The sequence below is a fragment of the Meleagris gallopavo genome, chromosome 20 (genome assembly GCF_905368555.1).
Source record: "Meleagris gallopavo chromosome 20, MGAL_WU_HG_1.1, whole genome shotgun sequence".
Lineage (NCBI taxonomy): Eukaryota > Metazoa > Chordata > Aves > Galliformes > Phasianidae > Meleagris > Meleagris gallopavo.
The window spans coordinates 7,060,745-7,083,793 of record NC_139423.1 but is presented as its reverse complement, the minus strand read 5'-3'; the positions used below and the strand labels follow the sequence as shown (position 1 = coordinate 7,083,793).

Here is a 23,049-nt window from a genome sequence, read left to right as displayed (position 1 = left end):
TTAACACCAACAAGAGCAAGCCCAGCAAGGAGTGTGTGCGTGTCACAGTGCTGGTGCTTCAGAAGCACTCAGCCTAGCAAAGGGCTCCCAAAGCCACCATGGTGGCAAAGGGCCATCGCGGAGGTGATACCTGGGCAGGGGTGAGCAGCCTGGCACTGCACTGTGTTTCTCTTTTCCTCCCTAGGAGGGGCGAAGGCTTGTGATGGAAGCATTGGGCTAGAAGAGCATCACTGGCCACCTCTCATTTTCAACTTGGATCGCGATATCCAGGAGCAGGAGCCTTTGGACGTGGCATCCAGGGAGTATCAGGCAGTGCTGCCTGCAGTCAGCAGGGCTTATGCCCAGGCCCTGGAGGATATTGCAACAGACAACATCACGGTTGCAGACTACTCCAGGGACCCGGCCGCGGTGCCCTGCTGCAGCACACAGCACGTGGCCTGCCGGTGCCACACACCCACATCTCACACAGCCTCGCTGGACCAACACACGGACAGAAGAGCAACACGGCTTTGTCTGTAAGCAAATCATTGCTCAAGCTGCTTCTCTTCCAGTCCTGGTTTCTGTCAATGGGACTGCTGTTCGTGCTGGCTGCAGGCTTGAGGTTGGCCCAGAGAGCAGGGATGGAGGCTGCAGCTCACCGCGCTCTGTGCCTTGCACAGAGCCTTCCCTCAGCTGTGTCTGAGGGAGCAGACAGAGGGTCTCCTTTGCTGCAGCTCTATGCAGAGCAGCACTGTCCCCTGGCTGGAGCAGTCACTGCAGCACCTGGTGGCTCCGGGCTTTTTGCAGGGCTGCGCATCCCTGACACCTTGCTAGATGGGATGCTTGGTGTGTCCTGCAGCTGCTGTGCATTGCATAGCGGAGGTCAGAGATTGTCTTGGGAGAAATATCTGAGTCCTGATATTTTGAAAGGCTTTGTGTAAACAGGTGTGCAATGCAGAACTGGGGGAACTGCTCCCTGTCAACTCTGTATCTGCATCTTTTAGGGAGCTCAGGGAGAGGGTCCCACGGTCTCCAGGCAGCCCAGCGCTGCAGGCAGACTCAGCTTCTACCAACCCTGATGCGATGCTGCAGGGCTGGGCGAGGCTCCTGTGGGACATTTGTGGGCACATGCAAAAGCCTGAGGAGCTGCAGAGGCAAAACTGAAGTTGCAGCTGAAACTCAGAAACCACCAGGATTTCCCAGCAGCTGAGTGAGGGTTTTCTGAAACACATTTGGACTCCAAATTACGCACCCAGGTCTTTCTTTGGACAAGCCGTAAGTGGCTTGTCTCAAGCAAAGCAAGGTGTTACATGAGCCACAGCAAACTGGGAGTTGTAATTACGGGCAGCACTGCTGAAATTAGAGGGGCTGCCCAACCGTTTGCAATTAGCACTGGCCCACAGCCTCCCACAGCAGCGCAGTGTGGCTTTGGCTGGCCTGGGTCCGGATGGTGCCGGAGCCACCAACCTCTCAGCAGCGCCCCAAACCCACTTGCTAAAGCTTAATCAAGACTGACATCTTTAGGGCCCCACAAAGAACAGCAGGAGCACGGGCAGCGAGCTGCCAGGGACGGACTGTGACTTTATTCTGTCTTTAGCCGTAGCAAATCGCATCTTTTCTTGTGTCACTGCAAAAATACTTTGCTTGGGTAAAATAGTATGTACTGTACAAAGACGTAAGTTTAATATATCTTCCTATAAGTACATTTATACACATAGAACAGCATAAATTAGAAACGGGTAAAACAGGTATATAAAATCCTGGTTACATACAGATCTGATTAAATTAGCATTTACAATGTGGTTCTAACATATGGTTTGTTAAATATAGCAACGTGCATACAGTACATGGACACCCCACCCAGACAAGGATTAAAAACAAGGGGTGAGCAGGATCAGCTATTCACTTACACGTACTCTAGTTAAAAGCAGTGGCCCACCTTGGATTTTTTAGTCTTCTTGAAGACTCACAAATCTGTTCTTTGAGATTCCTGGCTGCTCCCAAGCACTTCCCAGCAGCTGTCCTACACACGGATGTTTGCTTCCATCATGACCTCTTCGCTTTGCCCGGCTGACCTCCACGGCACAAGATTATCTACCAAAATCAAAACAGAACAGCCTTACTTTTCCCAGCAACGGGGTGTGTTTCAAGTTGGTTTTACGTACATGGGAGGAGAAGGGGAGGGATGTCCTGCAGTGTTTTACTTTCCATTCAAAGGCAGATTTGTCAGAGGTTTATTTATTTACTCTCCCCCTCCCCAAATTTAAAGCCTTGGGAACTGGAACCAGCTGTCTTGGTGCTGTGTCCTGCCTGGGGTGGGCATGGCACTGAGTGCAGCTCTGTTTGCAGGACTGGGGTCACTCTGGGTGAGCTGTGTTTGCCCCACCAGGTCCCCTAGAGGTTCATCTTTGGCACAGTAGGAGAACGGAGCGCAATGTGCATCGCTGGGGACTGCAGATGGAACCCAGACTGAATTATAGAATTAGAGGATGATTGAGTCATTAAGGTGGGAAAGGAGCACTAAGATCCCCACGCCCAACCTGCCCCCCACCGTGCCCACTGACCACATCCCTCAGTGCCACATCTGCACCATTCTGGAACACCTGCAGGGATGGGGACTCCCTCACCTCCCTGGGCAGCTGTGCCAACGTCTGACTACGCTTTCAGATAAGAAGTTGTTCCTAATATCCAACCTGAACAAGGCAAGGCAAAACCAATCCTCAGTATCACCAAAACCATTTAGTGATAAAGCAGCCAGAGAGAGGAAAGTGGGAGCAGCAAAGACTCTGAAACACTTCACATGAGCTACTCATGTATAAACACATGCCACGTGCACCATCTGGCTTCATTCTTACTGAATCTTATGGAATTTCTTTTGTGGAACCTCACAGCCCTACCCTATGGTGCCTGCTGAGGCTGAGCAGCCAGCTGTGAACACACACCAACATTTCTGACACTGCTAGAAGCTTCAGTGACACCAGTGAACCTGCAGAGAGGTGGCAATTGCTTGGTGAGAACGGCAGGGACCATCCCAACTGCCTGCAGCCAGAGCTGGGCTCGTTCTTCCCGCGGCGCCGTCCAATTGCTCAGATCAGGTGCAGTGCTGCTTCCTTCAGCCCCTCGGAGGCACAGCATCTTCTCTTCACCTTCTCCTCCAGCCTGCTGTCCATCTCAATAATGCCTGAGTACCTTCTGCAGAAGATCAGTTACTCCAGAGCCCCTAGGAGACCTGAGAGCATTTAATCCAGCCCATCAGTGTAAGCAAGACACATAATTGAACTTGCTTAACCTCTTGCTACAGGATACTTCTGCCGTGCTGGCATCATCAACAGCAATAGCCACATTCATTCTTATCGAGGTGTTTTTACAAGCCCTCCTTGTGCTTATCCCTTCTCTGACCTGTCCCTCCTTCCATTTAATGAAGAGGCAGTTTTCTACCATTAGCCACAGATTGTGCTTTAGACCGAAGCTGCATTTCCTCGTTATTAACAGCTGAGCCTCTGAAGTCTTGCTCACCAGCACTTGAGGTCAGAGGAAGGCAAACCATTTCAAAATGGAGAGGATCCGCTGGGTCTCAGCGCTGCTGTTCCTCCAGAAGTACGTCTGAGTTCAAAGCCGTGCTCGTGGGCTGTGGGTAAATATTCCATTTTGTCACAAGTTTTGAGGTTTTTAAATGTCTTTTTGTTGCACATTGGAAAACAAACAAAACCCTTCCCATGTTTCCGCAAAACAGAATGCTGTCAAAACATTTTTGTTGGATAAGGTCAGTTTTCTTCTCCCTCCTTCTATGCACAGAAGTGACCGATCCCTGAAACCCCTCTTGGACGAGTCACCAAAAACTGCTCAGCACTGAGAAAACAGCAAAGCTGAGTGAAATTCAGAACATCAAAACATCCCAACCAAGTCTCCCCATGCAGCACACAGCGGGAGCCAGCGCCGCACCAGCGAGCAGAGCAGATGCAAAACACATCACCGTCAGCAATGGAGGGCAAAGCTGAAGTCCTGACTGTACACACTTCATCTGGAAGCTCCAATCTCTAAGCCGCCGTATCAGAGAGTATTTTTGGAAAGCTCCTTCCCTCTCACACCACCTCCTCCCTAACATTACACATGTAAGTTGCTCCGTCAGGTTAATTACAGCACAGGATTTTGACAGATCAAAGTCCATTTAATAAAACCCCTGCCTGTACAGCAGGGGTTTGGGGCTGGTTTTTACAGCGCAGTCCCAGCAGGCAGGCTCATTCAGGAGCAGCGTGGTTCCTGCTTGCTGGCATTTGCATGGCCCCAAACCACATGCTCAAAGAGCAGGTTCGTCAGAAGGAAGCAAAGGATTTCTTTCTGGCTCTGCTGCTCCTCAAACGTTCCTCCCAGCTGCTCTGCGGCCCAAAGGGCTTTGAGCAGATGGGAGACACTGAAACGTCCTCCTACTCCAGGGGATGGAGTAGGAGAAATAGAAAACTCTTGTTCTCTGTCCCCAACAAGCTGTGGTACAGGTAAAGAGAATCGGTCTAAGATTTATGTGACTTGAAGAGCTGCATTTAGGCAGAGTTTCAAAGGGAGGCACGAATTAGTCATCTTTTATATAAATAACTCTTTGCATCACTTAATTTGAAAGTGCCTTACAGAGGAGGTCAGCCCCAGCATATGGAACAAATCCTGGGATCCCAATGAAATTTTTACTTCCTCCTTCTTCAGGCAAATCTCCAACAGCAGGATATGTGAAAGTGGAGTAAGGAATTCCAAAGTCTGCCAAGTCTACAGCTTGAAATCCATTACAATATTCTCCTGTATTAATGCATTACTATCATGAAGATGCTGCTGATTACAGCCAGATCACAGCAGTGTAAGCAATATCTGTCCAATTAGGGGTCAAGTATTTAACACAGTAAATGCTTATATAACAGGAAGAAGATTTGGGAGACACTGCCAGGCTTAAGTTAAATTTTATAAAGCCAGTATGTTCTTCCAACAGTAACTGAGAAAGTGCCACTTAAAAAAACAAAACAATGGTTTAAAAATCTGTTTTGCTTTGTTTCTTTTTCTGGGAATGAGATATTTCCAGAGGGCTGATGAGGTTCAGGTATGTTCCAGTTGTTTTCCATAAGCTAATACAACTGATTGAAAATCCAACAGGAAAACTAAGTTTTTATTTCTAAATGATGGCATTGTTCAAATTAAAGCTATTCCTGATAATACTAGAAATCCAAGCAAGGCACAAAGGTCAGATCTGGATCTGAATTCCGTTCTGCATCTGAACTTCATTCTGCTCATTTGCTCAGGTCTCTCTCTAATTATGAGGCTGATCATCCTTGCCCCATCCCAGCTGCCATGTAGTAGGGGTGTGATGTGCCTGGCACTCTCCCTATACCTGAATTAGTTACTTTAAGCTTCACAGCTAACTGGGACAAGGTCAGGGCAACAGAATTTCTTCTGTAAGAGGTTAATATTTTCTTCTTAGCATTGGGGTTGAATTGCTGTTTTAGGGGTCCTGAATGCTCACAGGAGGAAACTCATTCTCGTCATCGAGGCACACTGGTCCAGTTGCAAACTCATGCTCTGGGATAACCTCTCCTCGCAGGGCACCACCATCCTCCGAATAACCTGCAGAAGTGGAAATGCAAAGCACTGCTGACAAATGGGTGCTATGAGGCTGGAAACAAACAGCTGCAACGCTGTTACCAGTGTTTTAATACATCCTGATTTCTCTGGCATTTGGCAGAGCATTTGGGGGCAGCAGAAGGAAAAGGTATCACAATCAACACTACCTATCAGGAATGGACTGCAGCTGCCTGGCAAGGGGTCCGGGCAAGCAGAGCAGAAAATAACTGACCCATTCCCAATAGAATGAACTGGATGAGCTGCAGAAGGCCCTGCTGCCCCAGTGTGCCTTGCACACGGTTACAGTGAACATCTGATTGTTCAGAGACTTCCCACTTTGCTCCAGGGGCTATCTTGCTTTCTTTGCTCCGAGAAAGGGCAGGTGTGGTGCTTACCTGGCATGGTCGAAGTTGAAGGCACTGTACTTTGTCTGGCTACAGTTGCTGCATAAGATTGAGGTAATGGAGGCTGAAGGTCATTTTCTTTGTTCTCCTCCATTTTTCCTGAGCCAAGCAGACTGATTGTACAGGAGCAAAAGAGGGAAGAAGAGTTAGTTCTGATCCCATTCGTTCCTCCCCCAGCACTAGCTGAGATACACATTTGCACTTGTGTCTCCTTGAGGCACATCACCCAACTGAAAAGTTGGAAAGTGCCCAAGCCAATGCCAGGTAGGGTCTGGAACTAGATGGTCTTTAAAGGTCCCTTCTATCCCAAACCGTCCTACAGTTCTATGATTTGTAACAATGCATCGAAACTTTGACTGCAGCCCTAACAGTGCTGCAGAAGAGGAGATCATTGTGCTCTCCAAATGAAGCAGGGGGGATGCAGAAGATAGGGAAGGCAGCACTTCAGCTAGAGGACAATGCTGGCATGAGAATAGAAGGGAACAGATTGACCACAAAAGCTTTAGGTTACAAAGGCAAACAGTGTTTCTAATCATGGAGGGGGCTCTAAAGGGCTTCCAACAGGAGTGGACTAGATGGGAAAAGCAGTGCTGGCTAGTTTCAGACGGAGCCCGAGCAGAGATATAGTATGATGTAATGTAACTCATGACCCAAGGGCCCTTTTCAGTTCTCTGATGCTAAAAGAGGAACCCACATACAACGCAGGGCTGCCAGCTCCGGACAGCCACAGCACAATGGGAGCACGGGAGGGGGGTCAGCAGTGTCTGAAGGAGGTGGGAGGCCGGCGGCCGGAGCACGCTGGACAGCGCAGCTTTGAAGCGCTTTTGTTTTGTGGCTTTTCAAAATCTGTTGGCATTTTCCTGGCTGCCGGCCACCTCCTGGCTTACAGCACATGTTACATCGCACCCCACCCCAAAGGCTTCGCATCTGGAGCCAAGTAGCCCAGATGCGGGGTTACGTGCTTAATCAAATTGGCATACAAACGGAACGGCAGCACGGAAGGCTCTGCTGAGGCACTGCGTGCCTGCAGGCATGCGTGTGTGTGAGGTTTTGGTGACGGAAGCTCCCAGAGCTGCTCCACACGATCGCAGCCTCACAGTTGGCTCTCAGCACCCGCTGATGCCTGGGAGAGGTGCTCTGCTCTCTGCCACCCTCGGGTCTGTGTGCTGCTGATGGAGGCGTTTCCTCAAGCCCACCTCTGCCATCTAGACTACGTCCCCACAGCTGCCTGAGATGTCCCTGGTTTCTTCTGCATGATGCCCCAGGTCCCTGCTGCTGACATGGTCTTCACTGATATCTGCTAGATCAAGCAACTAAAATCACAACTCAGTTCCAATGTTCTTGCTCCTACAATTCCATTTTGTGCTTGCAGGTAAAATTTCCCTTTCTTAGTTTTTAAGGATCAGAATTTATCTCAAATGTGTAGGAAACATCAATGCTGGGAACTGGAGGGGCACTCACCTGTGTTTCTGAATTAAGACACACTCTCCTCCATCTTGCGGGTCCAAGTTGTAGATATAGAGATGTCCATCAGATGTAGTCACCAGCAGTCGAGGCAACTTCTGAATCCTAAGGAGAAAAGCATCACGAGTTCAAACACAACAGCTGCATGCACACACTGACAGCAAACATACACTGTGTGCTCTGCGGGGTGCAAGGTAACAGCAGTGGAGGTAAGCATACATAGCTGTGTCTGCCTGAAGGCTGGTGTGGCAGTGGGAAGCAGATGTCAGTACATACGTGGAGAGGGCACAGATGTTCCTTTGTCCAGAGATGTTGAGGCGGACAGTGGCAAAGGCTCGATCTTGGTTCATCATGCCCGACACCTGGGCAGGGAGGTAGTTGGTGGCAGCCTGGAACATTTTTCCCATGTACCCAGTCCAGGTTGGTGGCTCTTCTGGCCGGCTGAGGGGGGACAAACAGAGCTGTACAGGCAGATGTCCAAAGTGGACACTCCTAGAGCAGTTTAGCTCAGGTTACTCCCTCACCTGTCAGTGAGATGCTCCAGTTTAAAGATGTGCACTGTCTCTGTGTTACTCGAAGCACACAGGAACTGGGAATCCATGCTGAACACCAGAGAGCTGATATTCACATACCTACGGCCAAGCACAGACCATTCACTACTTGGCACCCCGCTGCATGGGAACTGCAAGGTTTTGCTCACAGAGCACAGGGAGAGAGAAGAGCCAGCCCACCCCTGCCATCAAGACTTGAGCTCTGTGCAAGTGGCTTAGCAGTTTCAAAACACCTCCTTTGAGAAGAATTAGGATGATAACTCTGAAGACTTCATTATTTCAAGTAAGAAACAAAAAATGGACAGAGAAGATGGACTGAATCTACCTCTGTTCTCTGCGATTGCCCTGTTCTGTGACACACTGAATGGAATTGCTAAGCTTGCTGGAGGCAGCTGGGCGCAGCGCGGCTGTCTGGCACAATGACATTTCTATCTGATATGCTCACTCTTGTTTTCTTTCTGCAAAAGATGCCAAAGCTGCCAGGATCTGACGGTGCTCTGTCCCCATGTTTACATTTCTGCTCCAGGAGCCCTCTGTGTACTTGTCACTGATAGAAGCATGAACTGACCTTTTCATCCCTCGACGGAATTCATAGAGCTTTTGCCCACCAGGAATGGAAAACACACGAATGACTGTGCCCTGCAAAAAATGCAGATGGAAAGATCACACAGGAGCAGGGCAAAGAGCACGAGCCCTGACACACCAAGGAAACTCAGAATATGTAGAGGCTCTGTTTGTCAGCCTGGGTCAATATGGGCACAAAATGCTGGCCTTTTACAAGTCCGTTACCTGAGTGCCCCTCTCTGGGAAGCTGTGCTTAAAAAGGGGCCACCCCAACATCCCCTGTCCCTGCATTCCATGCTCCAAGGCTGCCTGTGTTCCTCTGCCAGCCACGGGCTGGTAGTGGCAAGGAGGTTGCTCCCAGCTGTGCTCACTCACTTTTTCAGAAGCACTCGCCAGCTTCGACCCGGTGGAGTTGAAGGTTAGGGCAGCCAGAGGCCCATCGTGGGCAGCAATCGTGCAGGCTGTTTTCTGTAGGACAGAAGGTGATGTGAGAGTAAAGAGACACACTGCCCCTCAAACTGCGTAAGCGCAGGGCGTTCTTGCCTCATGCCCTACGCAGAACTGCCCATGTGTATTCAAGGGACCGTATTGCATTTCTGGTATCCCTTCAACAGTCCCTGCCCTGCCTCGAGCTCACTCTCCACCTGCTACAGGCACTGTGCTTATCAAAAGCTCCTCCTGGACACAGATGTCCTCAGCTCCTCTCCCCTCAAGCAGGCTGCAGGCTCGCAGTTGTGCCCCCAAAGCCTGGCATTTCTTTGTGCCTTGGCTCTACGCACTCTGGCTATACAGCAAATACTGCTGTGGCCCTACTGTCTGTGGGGAGTCCTGGCTCCTGCTAGCATCTCTCCACAGCAGCAGTGTGTTTTCCCCATATGTGCTCTGCTCTCCTCTGCTGTAGATCTTCAGCTCCTGCTGCATGTACAGAGCAGCAGCCTTATGTAATCCAAAGCCCTGGCATAAACTGCAGATAACCACAACCCTGCTCCTAGCCAGGGGCAAACTTTCTGAGGAGGATGTGAGCACCTCGTCCTCCACATGGCTCAGGGTTCAGCATCCCTTGCAGCCTGTGGCACGGCAAAGCAGTTGCCCACATCCTAGGCCTGGAGCAGCTCCAAGCTCTGAGAGCCACCCCGCTCACATCACTCCTGGGCGTGAGGCTGAAGCTCGCTGAGCCCTGTCTGTGCCAACCTGGCAGCTGCCCTCGAGCATGGGTCACTATCCAGTACTGGGAATGGATGTTCTGATCTCAAAGAGGCTGCCTGCTTTGTGCGATATCCAGGCAAAGGGATAGGGAATGTGCCTGCCCCCAGGCAAATATTCCTTGCAGCGCAGCAGAGAGCATTTATTCATCTTTCCCCAAGGCCCTGTTGGCTCTGCTGTGGTTCTGTTTGTTTTCAGCCCCTGCCGGTATCCAAATGGGCGAGCTTCACACTTACCAAAGTATTTCCGTCGTAAAGTGCGATCTCTCCGCTGGTTGCGCTGCCGGGATAAGCCAAGTAGGAGTTGGCGTGGTTGATAGAGAGAGCGCACAGACCTGGCAGGGCAAGAAGGACACAGCTGAGGTTGTTTGCTGGTGGAGCAAAGAAAGCAGAAACGTGGCCATGGACACCGCAGGGGTTCGGGTGCTGTCACATTTTGGGATGGTGTCCGGTACCGGGTGTGCGCCAGCTGGATGCTGGCAACGCCTCAGCCGTGGGGACACCTGCTGGTACGGGACAGTATGGCTCCTGCACCCCGCCACGGCCTCCCCAAACCCTGCCCTGAGAGAGCCCCTGTCCTGCTGAAGCTCTTCCTTTCTCCTCTTTAATCATCTCCTTTGAGAAGGCAAGAATGTAGGGACCAAGGGACCCTTGGTCTCAGGGCTAACAGGGCTCCTGTCCCGGCACATCTGGACAGCTGCAGAGGTGAGCAGGGCTAAGTGCACAGCTGGAGCTCTGAGCTGCAGCCACGGGGCCGGGCACTGCCACTTCCTTCCCTGATAGGAAAAGGGAAGCAGGGGGAGATAAAGCAAATGCCACAGTTGTGCAGAGAGGTTCTGGCAGATGAGGAACTTGAGCTGAGCTGAATTTTACCCACACGAAGATTTCTTCCCTTTAATAAGATCTGTTTTTACGCCAACATGAGAATAAAGTCTCCCAAACATCCCCTTTCAAGTGAGCAGGAATTGCAGGAAACACAACAGGGATGGATGAGTGTGTGTGTAGGGCTGTCCATCCGCCTGTCCCCCTGGTGACCCAGGAACGGAGCACCTCTTCCTGCCTCTCATTTCTGCCCTGGCTGAGGATCATGGCAGTGGATCATGTCACACGCAGCAATGGATCTCACTTGCTTCCTGCCCCATGTCTGCGTGCTCCCTGTCATCCCAGCACTCAGCCGGGGGCTCAGCACGACCCCAGCTTCCTGGCTGCCACCCAGGGGTCCCACGTCCCCCACGTGGGGAGGAAGCTGTGGGGTTAAAGGCTGCGGGGCTGTGCTCTTCACTGCCCAAACAGGACACACGCACACGGGCACATATGCGCACTGACACGCGCACAGACATTGCAAGCTGTCATGTCAGGACACTGCTCTGGCCCTGGCCCAGCAGTAGGGAAGAATCAGCTGAAGATCTTGTTTTAGGTCATTGTTTATAACTAAACAAAGAGACCGCAGCACAGTCAGGAGCTTCAGGATGGGCCAGAGGCCCCTGAGGTCCACTCCCTATCAATGAGAAGCATTTACATCATGCCAAGGACTGTGTGCGCTGCAGGGAAGTGGAGCAGAGACAGCAGAGGTGATGGCACCCAAGAAAGACAGGCTAGGGGAACGCAGACAGCTCTGAGACTGCTGTACAGAGCAATTGTGTGTCTGAGGAGGGTCTGCCCCAGCCCAGACAGCACCGGGGGTCAGTGTAGCCCCTTCTAGTGAGGGCCTAAGGAAGGCTGAAGCTCAACAAAGCAAGCTCTGAGCTGGCCGGTGTGAGTCACCCTCTTCCTCTGCTATGCGCCTGTCTGGGAGAAGCAAATGGGAAACCAGGCCAGGGGAAAACACAGATGTGAGTGTACTGAGCTGACCTCAGGGACGAACAAAGAACACAGAGCATAAGCCATACGGCAGCTTTTGAAAATGCTCTTCTGGTCCTATCACCTGGCAGCCTAGCAAGAGTCAGTGGGCACAGGAGTGGGCATGGCTCAGTACAGCATCTCTGTAGCTGCCACATCACAGGGAGCTTCCTCTGGTAGCATGGAGAAACACCTATAGCATGGGAGAAACTTGGCTTTGCTGCCAGGGCAGCAGGTCCAGTGGGGTCTCGGGGCTCAAGGGAATCACCTGAAGTATTTTCCAAAGCTGCAGTTGTTTCCACAGATCAGCCCTCACAGTGTGCATGTCCATGAGCACTGAGCACAACAACCCCAGTGCAAATCCTGCCTCTGACATGAGTCACTGCACAGCCTCCCTGGGGCTCTCCTGCCCTCCCTGGAGCAGTTTGGGCTGGGACTCTCAGGGGACAAGAGCCACCAGTGCTCTCCTGAACAGCAAGCATGCTGATGGTGACAGACAGCCCCGCTCTGCAGAGCCGTGCTCCCCGGGGGCTTTGCTTCATGCACGAGCAATCAGCCTGGCTCGTGTGCTCGCCTGGAGCTGAAAGCTCAAGACTAAGCAGTGTGGTTTCCTCTCAGGAGAGAAATTCACTCCTTATTTGAGCATGCATGAAAAACAACAGACTCGCCCACCCCGGGCATTTTCCTCTCCTGCATGGAGGAGGCTGGCCAGACATTACCGAGCGGCAGCCCGCGGCGCGTGCGATCATCCTGGAAAGGCTGCGCGCATCGCCCCGCAGGAAGCATCGCTTCTCCTGGCATGTGTGTGCGAGGGGAGCCCGAGGTCACTGCACTTCCCTCAGCCGTGTGACAGCAGCATGGGCTGCTCGACCCGCAGTCCCTCGTGTGCGGCCCAAGCTGAAGGAAAGCGATGGGTTGGGAGCTGCGTCCTGCACAGCGCCAGGCAGCGATCCCACAGTGAGTGTCCCATGGGTGTGCAGCAAATCCCCAGATCTCTGCTCTGAAAACGAGCAGTAAGCTGGGCCTGCATTGGCCTCCCGGACACGCTGTCTTTGGGGTCAGGCTTGGAAGCAAAGCAGATGCTGGGGGACAAAGGGAGCACGCATGTCACAGCACTTGTCACTCAGCTCATTTCAATGACAGCTGCTGTGGTGAAAGGGTTTTAGAAAATTAAGCCTGCATGAAGTCCTATGATCCGCAGCAGCCTAGTCCTGTCCCAGTGACTGCTGATTGCTGTTCCTTTTAAACCGTGACCTGATCAAAACAGCTCCAGGCCCGGAATATCCCCTTCCTGCATGCTGCTGCTGGGCTTTCTCAGGAAGGTTTTAAACTTTAATTATATTTTCAGTATTTAGTATGTTTAATCTACATGAGGAGGCCATCTGTTAAGACCTGAAGTAGGTCAGGGGAGAAGCCAGAACAGCATCCCTTGAAAGCCCAGAAGCCAGGCATGAGCACATCAATAACTTCACAACCAACCGCCCTTGGAAAGCTGCTGCGGTCTGTGACCGGGATGTCACAGCTCCATCCGGCAGCGCTGCCGTGGGCGCTCAGCCAGGCTTCCCTGCTCACTGCTAAAAACTCCTCCTCTCCATCAGCACGATTCACTCTACACTACGCAGGGAAAATCTGTTGCGCAGCCACCTGCCCTGCCCTGCAGGTTTCTCCTGTGTGTGGAACAGTATCAGGTGGCAGCCCAAGCTCGGGGAACTCCCCGGCAGGGCTGGCTCAGAGGCACGGTGGAATCAGCACTGTGCCTGGCTGTGTTTTCTGTCCCAGGTGCTCTTTGCAACACTACTCACTCTGGGAGCTGACTGTGAGCACCTAATTGATCACAGGAGCCGCCTGCCTGGCAGAGCAGCGTGCTTGTGGTGTGAAGCAGGTCTGCAGGGAGTGCCAAGGTGTGCCTCCACAGCTGACTCATGCTGGCAGCAGGGAAGCAGGGCCCCTTTGTCCTGTGGGACTCTGAAACAGGGCACCCTGAAGGGAGGGGCTGAGAGCCCCATGGGGAGAACATGCAGTTGCCCTGTATACGGAGGGGAGTATACTGTATACTGGCCTGCCTTACAGTTTGGTCTTGTAACAGGGAACAAAGGTGTGCTCCAGGAAGCCATGAGCTGCATGGGTATCCCTTCCAGGATGGGAAAGGACTGAACTTAACTCAAACTGTGCTGCTGTCTTTGAAGCATTTACTCAGGACAGAGCAGGGTTTCTTCTCTCATAAGCCTGACTGACTGCCTCCATACATTTCTGGTTCCCCAGTGCTGAATTAATCATGCTGCTAAGAATACACACACCACAGGCCGGTTTGAATTCTAAAACAAATACTGTGGCTATGGAAAACTCCTGCAGAGCTCACCTCTCCCTTACACACAGATTCCTTTGCTTACCTGTTGTATTTGGGGGCGTATCCAGGATAGTCTTCAAGAGCTTCATGTCCTTTATGTTATGGATGTAAATTGACTCCTCCAAGCAAACAATCAGCCTCTGCAAGGACACAGGTACAGAGCCTCACCAGCACTGCTCCCATACTTGGCACACTCAAATATTGCTGCTAGAAAAACTCAGCAGGGATTTTGCTGTAATGCTGCAGAAACACGACCTCTTCTGCTTCTACATCCCCTCCCACTGGACACCCTTTGATTTTGGATGGCTCTGCTTCTGAGAATTGACTACATCTGGTTTTGCCTTAGAAAGCAGATAAAACATGGTAACAACTTCTTTATTACTCTACAAACTGATCTTCCACATCCCTAGGCCCTAAGAACACAAAGACAGACCTTGGTTATACCCTTGCCATGGGTCTTGGTTAGCATCTATTTCTACCCCAACTTCTCCTTGCAGTTCTTTTCACAGCGAACTACGTTTTGATCGTGTAGACCAGGGAACAGGGAGGCTGCCAGTCCTGCTTGTTAGCCTGCCTGCAGATGGGATTTCCTGCCCTTGCCCTGACTTTTTCCCAAATTGGAAGCAAGCAACTAAGTGGTGGGCCTCCCACTGCTGCTAAACCTAATGTGTCAGCATAAGCAGGCAAGATTGTGCTTTATGTGCCCAAAGTTGTGAGGCAGAATTGCATAAAACTGGGCTAGGAACAGTTTGTTCAGGGATAGTCACCGAGGTTGGTGCTTCACACCTAGTTTTTGCACTATCTTGGCAGACAGGCAGGGTATTTCCAAGCTTATATGCTTGCACCTCTTCTGTTGAACTCATCAGCAACAAACACCCACCCAGCAGGAGGCAGCTGCGGAGTGAGGAGCTGCCAAACCACAGGCAGGAAAGGCAGAAAGGAAAAAGGAAGCCTAATATTGTAACTTTAGCACTGGGCCATCATTTCTGTGATTGCTCTGCCCTGCGTCTCAGCGTGGTCCAGATCTCTATGAGTTTCTACAGAGGCATTTTACACAGAGGCTTTTTTGGGACCAGGCTTTGGATTTGGCTGGAGGGCTGTGCTTTCTGACCCCTGGGTATGCACAGCTCCACCTATATTAGTGCCATGTGTCCAGAAGCTCTGAAAACATCCCAATAAAAGTGTGAGGCCAGACTGTGCCCAAGCTCCTGAAGCTGAAGCACCCAAATCCATGTACAGGATGTACAGAGCCTCCACCTCTTTAGAAATGAGGCCACTTATTTAGTATCTAAATGTGGAGTTTAGTTACTAACTTGAAAACACCCACATTAGAAAATCTTTGCCTTGCTCCACCATTATTCTCAGATCAAACTCTTTCCCACTTCTATTCCTGCTAACCACAGCATCTGGGGCTGTGTCACAGCCATTTTGCATTTCCAGGAAGATTTTGCCTTTTCTACAGTAACAGCCATCAACTTGCTAGCAGGGACTGTCAGAGTCATATTTATACAGCTGATTTCAGCAAAGCCACCATGTACTTTCCCAGAACTGCAAAACGCACTGCTATTGATGTACAGGTGAAGGGAAATACTCCAGATGATAGTAAAGCAGCAAGCCAGAGCTGTAGCAAGAGATGCTGGCGCTGATGGGGACAAAATCCAGGAAAGCACAAGAGGGGGTGGTGGGAGGTGAAGAGGTAAAAGAAGCCTGGGTAAGCTCAGTGGGAGCTGGAGAGGGCTGGTTCTCTGCCTCCTGTGCAGCCCCAGCTGACATCAGTGCAAAACCTGCTGAGATGAGGAATGAGTTTTACCCTCACTGTGCAAAGAGAGCCTCACAGAAGGTGCCTGGTGCTGCGATTGCTGCACACCATTCAAGGCACTGCATCTCACTGAAGTCTGACACAAATTGAGTGGGGTGGCTGAGTTGTATGTTGAGGACTTAAGATGTGTTGGATATGGATACTGTCAGAAAAAACTATCAAGTGTCTCCAAAAAATTCAGCAGGGCTTAGCAGGACTGAGAATCCAGGGAGACTGCAGGGGAGATGCTGACTGATCTCACAGTACAGCCTTACTCTCTGCTTTGAGACACACCATGACCTAGCTTAATGTGAATGTGAGTTATAATGGAGCCTGAAACAAAGAATTGCAGTGGATCAGCAACATCCAAGGGGCTCTCTTGTTTGCACAAGGATTTTTCACAGACAGATCAAGTCAAAACATGTGCTGTTTGAGTTCTGTTCCTGTTTTATTTACTACCATTTTCCTGTGTTAACAGCTTATGTGAGATTTGGCCTTATATGGACTTTTAACATCATCTTCAGGCAGTCACTGGAGCAGCACACGGGAAAAATCCTGGACTTATTTTACTCACATTCTTATCTCCTAGAAATGCTAAGAACCTCCCAGTTTTTTTTTTTTTTATACATATACATCTATCTGCAATTCAAAGGAAGTTCTTATTTTGCTGGTTTCATCGTAAGCTTAAGTGAAAAAAATCCATTTAGGACAGATTTAATTGTAGTACAGGAACTTCTGGTCAAACACAGCCTTACTGGAAACTCAACCCTGAGTTTCCTTATGGGAGAGCCTTACTGCAGGTCCCACTGTTGCTAAGTGAGGAGAAGCTGATTATATACAATTACCCAGACTGCTTATTTCTTCATTGTAAAATGTCCTTAGCTTCTTATGGCACATACTTTGAATATAATTATGGATAAAAGAAAGATGATTTTAAATCTTCCAACAGGGCTCAGAGCTGCATAAGGCTAGATCAGTTCAGAGGCTAACAGTCTAAAAGCCTCCTTCCAAATGGCCTGAACGTTTTCTACTCCTTTAAAAATAAAACACAGTGCCTAGCAGTACCTGAGAAACAGCCTTTTGCCTCCATCATGGGGTTCACATTTCTCCTGGGTTTTGTTACCAACTTTGACAGTCTCATCTGCATAAAGATGGCAGAGGTGGTCCTGGATTCAGGATATGGAATCCAGGGGAGGGAGAAAGATGAAGAAAAGGTGTGCTGTTTTTTTTTTTTTTTTTTTTTTTTTTTTTTTTTTTTTGCAGAACTGCACGCTGAGTAGGCCAGAAGGCAAACAACAAAAAGCCTTTGTGTAACTGCTAAGAAAACAAGGACTCTGAAGTGGTTATGGCAGATGATACCCACAGCCACCCTCCTCCTTTCTCAAAGGTAACCAGGACTGAGGTGGAGCTGGTAGAAGAGAACATAGACCTATCCCTCCAAACCCTCTGCAGAAACACAGTACAAACCCAGGCTGCTGCTGCTCTGCTGAGCAGCAGGGTGCCAGATGGACTCTGGTCTGTGTAGAGTCAGCACCAGTAAAGAGCCAGAGTGGGACAACTCTGGCTAACCCATTTCCCTAGCTCCTTACCTGACGATTCAGCCGGATAGACAGGATGTTACTGGAATAGCTATAGTTGCAGATCTCTGTCCCTTTCTTGAAGTGGTAGACATTCATTTGCTGTGGCTTGGCATGACTGACCACAACCACAAGGCTGCTGGAGAACAGACGCTCCACGATGTAAACATCTGGGATTTCATCTGGGCAAAGAAGGAAAGCAAGACAGTCTTTAGTTTCGTTTATGGTTGGTTTGTTTGCAGTGACAAGTGAAGCTCAATTCGGAAAGAAATGGGGTTAGGCTCAGGGCTAAGAAGTTCAACATCAGCTTCTATTAAAAATTTCTCATAGCAGGCACAAAGCAGGAAGGGGTTAATGAAGCCTCTCCTGAAGGCAGAATGCTGTCATGCCCTCCTGGGCAGAGCCCTCCAGCTGTAATCAATCTTTGGGGTGGGATATAAAAAAGGAAGAGCTCATTCCTATGAAAGGAAATAAAAGCCAGTTTGGTCAGGGACCTTTCTAGAGGCAGTGAATGGCCAGGACTTACCAAGGTAAGGCACGGCTGTGTGTAACTCACTGCATTCTGCATGGTGTGTGATTTCTCCTAGCCTTCTTGGGACATGGGAAGGCTGACACATTTACTCTTCCCATTGCTGAGGTGAACAGTGGTGTGGTATGTCTTGCAGTGACCACGTTTGGGCTTTTATGTTGGAAAGGCACCATTACAATGACACTTTTGGACATTTACTTAAATAACTAAGAACTGTGACTTCTAATTAAATAGTCCTGAACCAGTGGTTGGGCTGTCCTGCATTGGAGGTATAAAGACTGATCTACAATGATGATGTAAGACTATGCATCTCAGCCCCTTACTGTGCACGTAATACCTGCAGGGATCTGTTTCTCATTGATCCTTGGATCTGACTGTGTGGATAATCCAAACTCCTAAACAACTTTGAAATATGGCTGTGGCTTGCTGCCTTACAGCAGTTCACTTACTCTGTAAGGCAAAGAAGGAGCTTTAACTTTGTGCCAGATGAAAGCTATGCCTGGTTGCTGAAGTTCCCACTGTAGACAGGAGTGGGCTGTATCTTGTGTGGTGTTATCTCAGCTGAAGCACATCTGGTTCTGGCCTGAACCACGCCAGAATATGTGCTTAAGGTCTGCCTTGTCTTGGGTCGTTGAGTGCACTGCGTGCTGCTCTGAGCACAGCTAATGGCTGAAAGTGTGCTGTTGAATGACCTCCTTAGACTGGAAACCCACTAAAAACATCTTACAAGTAAATAACACATGGAACTAAAAGCTTGTGAGTTATCCAGAGTCCATGCTAGTGGCCTGCAGCCTCTCATATGTGAAGTATTCAACCTACAAACTAGCTCTAAATACTGGTTTCCAGAACAAACTGCTGCTGTCAGTCTGACAAGTAGTGAGGAAGAAGCTGGATTCTAAACTTGTGGGACTCCTCCAAACTCTGTTAAAGTACTGATAGTGGCTCAGGAGTTTTTGCACAGCTGCAGTTGGCTTTAAAGGCTGCCATGCACAGGGCATTAACCAGAGCTGTTTCTGTCCTGATAAGTGAGCAGCAGAAATAGATGCCATTGCTGCAAGAGCAGTAAAAAGGATCACTTCCTCAAAACAAACCAGATTGCAGTAATATAGCTAAAGCCAACACCTAGGGAGAGGACACTTACTGCTTTCGTGGACCTGGTCCAGTTGCTCCACAGAACTTAAGGAGAAAAGCCTGTATCCAGTTGTGGTTCCAATTGCCAGGGAGCTGCAAAGATAAGACAAAAGCCCACTGGGTTAGATCCAGTAGTGCATTTAAAGCAAGGAGTCCCTGCAGATAAAAGGAATGGGCAATTCATCGTGTGGTGCTCTGAGAAGGCACAACTTCAGTGTCCGCTCAGCCAACTACATATAACAAACCCAAGCATCCTGCTTTCCATCTGAGGATGCTGCAGCCCGCAGAGCATCCATGTGCAACAGTGTCACCCACGGGGATTCTGTGGCTGCTGGGAGGACAGTCATCTCTCTACCTGCAGACGGGGCCCACGGGACACACCTGCTGCATTGCACAGGGGCTTTCTGAAACCAGGAGTAGCTCAGCCTGAGGGCTGCAGGCACGCAGCACAGCCGTGCCAAGGACTGGCTCTGCTCAGACACCAAGCATTAACGTGCCGGCCTTCAGCGAGCAGCTGCCCGGAATCCCCCGTGCTGGCAGCTGCGGGCTCACGTCAGCAGCACTGCGTTGCTCTTTGTTTGGGCACGGGAGGCTGACAGCACCTCCACGGGAACGTCTGCAAACCTGACTGGAGCTTCCAGCGCAGCGGTGCTCGCTGTGCCACCGGGAACGGCTCTCAGCGCCGGGCTGCGGAGGGGCAGGCCGTAATTCAGAGCCGGGGGAAGCTCCGTTCCCACTCCCCCCCATTCCCCCTCGAGGCCGATCTCCATCTCCCCTCCGCCCCGCTTACGTGCAGTCCTGGTTGTAGGAGAAGCAGCTGAGCGCCGCCGGCCCCCCCGGGGCTTCGGCCGCGGCCTCCATGGAGCGGGCGCGGCGGCTCGGCCCGCTCCGGCCCCCGCCGCGCCGCCACCTCCCCCCGCGCCGGCCCCGGTTCCGCGGTGCTGGCGGTTCGGGGCGGTGCCGCTTTCCATTGGTCCGCGGTCGTACCGAAGAACCGCCCTATCGATTGATTGGCTTGGATTTCGACCTATCGCCATTGGGAAGACGGGGAGGCTCCGCCCACAGGGGGAGAAGGGCCGGATGCTATTGGCTGGCGGAGGGAACAGCTGTGCGTGACCACGCGGTGCTGTTATGGTTGCATCAGACGGGGCCCGGCCGCTGCCGGGGGGGCACAGCTGGAGGAGCGGCGCCGCTGCCGTCCGTGCTGGGAGGGGAGCGGCTCCGAGCTCAAAAAGGGCGATTTAGGTTTCCGAATATTCCTCAGCGGGAGGGCGATGAGGTGCTGGCGCTGCTGCCCAGAGATGCGTGGGTGCTCCGCGCCTGGAGGGGCACTGGGCAGTGCGAGCTGCTGGAGGAACGCAGCCCAGGGCGGGCGTTGGAAGTGGGTGGGCTGTGAGACCCCTTCCGAGCCGGCCGTTCTGTGGTTAGATGGGGATGGTGCAGGGACGGCCGTGGCAGCGTGGGGTGCCTGGGGGACTCGCGCCGGGTGCTGGGAAGGTCGGTCACTGGGGGGGCAGGGCAGGATCGCAGGATCGGCCTCCGGAGCTTTCCGGCTCTCAGCTGAGCAAAGCCGAGGTTGACCTGACCTGGGCGGTAATCCTCGTCGTCCCGGAGGCTGTGCCCGGAGTGCTGCGATAAATAAGACAAAGGAGGTGCTGTGCTGGATAGACAAGGTGCCGAAGCATGCGAGGAGTAAGGGAAAAGAATAAAGCTTGTGATTATGCTTGTTCTCATTGGTTGCAAAATAAGACAGTCCTCCTTTCAGATTCTTTCTCCCTCATTTCAGCCTCTGCAGCTAAATAGGGCTTTGAAGAGGCTTTTAGATCTTCTCAAAATCTGTGGTCTAAACTTACTGCGTTTATGCAGAGATAACAGCTTTATTCATGGGACTGATGCTACCTTGTGAGGTCAAATCTACCGGTAGAAGTACAAAAAAAAAAAAAAAAAGCCAGTCTCTAAATGACAAATGTTCCAGAAGTCAGTACAATGACATTAACAGTGCACAGAAACACAGGGGCAGAGCCTGCAAACCCCCTAATTAGATGAGTAATCCTCATGTGAGTGCTGAAGTCATTGGCCCTAGATCACTTGGTGTACACCACAGGACTTTTGGAAAAAAAGATCTGCATGCAATACCATCCAAATGAGGCAGATTCCATGTGGACACATCTGCCTAGATTAATCCCCCTTTGCATCACTGGGGCCTTTAAGTGTTCATAATATTCCCCTGTTTTGAAATTTAAGACCTGCAACTGTGAAGATGATTGATTTCAGGAAGAAGTATGAAAACAAACAGCTTTGAAACAGCATTAGCCTGTAGTGAGGGTGAAAACAGACCATCCCTAGGCCATAGAGCATAAGAAATGCACTGGAAAGCCAGCAGGGGAATGATTTTCAATTTACAGTGTTTTGGGGAAAAAACATCTCCTATCCATAGGGGTCTCGTGGGGAGCACTAATAAAAGCTACAAATGAAATAAACCTGTTTTTGAATGTGCTGAGACTGTCCCTGTGAGTTCAGCATAGTTTGATTTTGAAATAGTGAAATCAAAGTGAAAGCAGGGTTGGGGATTACGAAGAAGTTAAACAGGGTGCCTTGTGCTTCAAAACCAGTTTCTGAGCAATTGCTGTAGTTGGATGTTTGCTGCTTGGGCAATCAGGCAAACTACCATGAGCTGGTTTTAAAATGAAGCTGAGATAAAGCAGAGCCACAGAAGCATCTGAGACTTGGGCAACACCATTAGTTTTGCAGCTTGACTGATGCAACCACGTTGGTCAATCTTCCTTTCAGCTGGCTGCCTTCAATGGCTATTTAATCAGCAGGGCTGGGAGAGAAACTGCTCTTGTCCTCTGCTGCAGTGCAAAAGCCTCTGTTGGCCTTTGGATGTTCTTGAGCACTGCTGTGCCACAGCAGCGGTGGTGGCTGTGAGGAGCTGCTTCTCTGGCTGGAATAGTTTCTGTGTGTTGGTAAAGCCAAATCTCCCGGGATCTCCAGGATATCCAACAGACTGGGGCACTGGGGCTGTAGGCATGGAATAGAAATTGAAGTGCTAACTGAGGAAACTGTGAGTCTTTCTGGAAAGAGATGAAGTGTCTCCCATATCTCAAATGTGAAAAAATAGTTCATCTCTGGTTTTTAAAGGACAGATTTAGAAGGAGGCTGCAGGTAGGGGCGAAGGGCTGAATTTCTTCTTGGGATCTGGTGATATGTCACACCTGGGGAAAATGGTCGAGCACAGACAGCAGTGTAATGCCAGCCACCAGAAGGATAGCTCTCACTCTGATGCATGCTTTGCTGGGAAGAATACATCAGGAGCTGGCTTTCCTTTCCTCGTGGGCCTGAGATTTCAGTAGCTCTGTTTCACGTGCAGTAATTTTTGACACTAACGATCTCAACTCATTATCTCTAAAACCAGTCCAGAGTGCAGCTAATGAATTCTGCTCGATTTTCAATGAAGAAAACTTTGTATGACAGATGTTGGTTTGCGTTCTGCACTCCACATGTGTGTATTTAAGTTTTAAAGATGAGATGCAGGTAAAGAAGCATGGAAACCAGCTTCCAGAAGGACCACTCCCAGCAGGGCATTCTGCACGCTGCCATTTGACACAAGGAGGGTTAGGTACCTTTGGTATTTTCAGGCTTTCCCCTGGCTTAGTGTTTAAATTCCAGCCAAGCTCTCCTCTATCAGACAGATAAAAGCCAGCTACTGATGGTATGCCTGGTCTTTGTGTGAAATCTCCTGCACAAAAGAGATCTTGGCAGGGGATGTTGCATTAGGTTATCAGCCTTACCCAGTGGTACCACGATCACCAATGCCAAGGAGGAAGAAGAGATTGCAGTGCAGCCTTCAGAGGTGTAATCAGCATGAGCTGTGTAGCAGCGAAGCAGCAGCATGGCTGCTCTGAGATCTGCAGGCAATAAATGCTGCCATCTGGTGCCCCGTGTCCAGCTGCACACTTGTTGATGCTGGGCACACAGCAATCTGTGCATCTGTTAAATGGAAAGAACAGCATTTGCTTAATATTTGGATTATCTAACGATCTACCTGCACCTGCATTAGCTTTTA

The 23,049-nt window shown here is 50.4% G+C and overlaps 2 protein-coding genes across 6 annotated transcripts in view; one reads left to right on the top strand and one right to left on the bottom strand.

Annotated features, from left to right (window-relative positions):
* The window catches only part of ARSG (arylsulfatase G), a 40,111-nt gene extending 38,321 nt beyond the window's left edge, over positions 1-1,790 (top strand). For all 5 annotated transcript variants that reach the window (XM_085240144.1, XM_085240145.1, XM_085240147.1 and 2 more), the window contains one exon: positions 185-1,790. In XM_085240144.1, the coding sequence (XP_085096270.1) occupies positions 185-519 (335 nt within the window). In that variant the 3' untranslated portion in view covers positions 520-1,790. The remainder of the gene's footprint in view (positions 1-184) is intronic.
* WIPI1 (WD repeat domain, phosphoinositide interacting 1) lies at positions 1,541-19,941 on the bottom strand. Its single transcript, XM_010721504.3, has 13 exons — positions 19,774-19,941; positions 18,994-19,076; positions 17,336-17,505; positions 13,992-14,088; positions 10,000-10,097; positions 8,936-9,028; positions 8,565-8,635; positions 7,970-8,077; positions 7,722-7,886; positions 7,443-7,550; positions 5,973-6,094; positions 5,480-5,580; positions 1,541-2,073 (listed from the first exon to the last, which is right to left on the bottom strand). Exons 1-13 carry the CDS (start codon positions 19,842-19,844, stop codon positions 2,026-2,028), a joined length of 1,335 nt encoding a protein of 444 aa, XP_010719806.3. The 5' UTR covers positions 19,845-19,941; the 3' UTR covers positions 1,541-2,025.
* Positions 19,942-23,049: the final 3,108 nt, after the last annotated feature.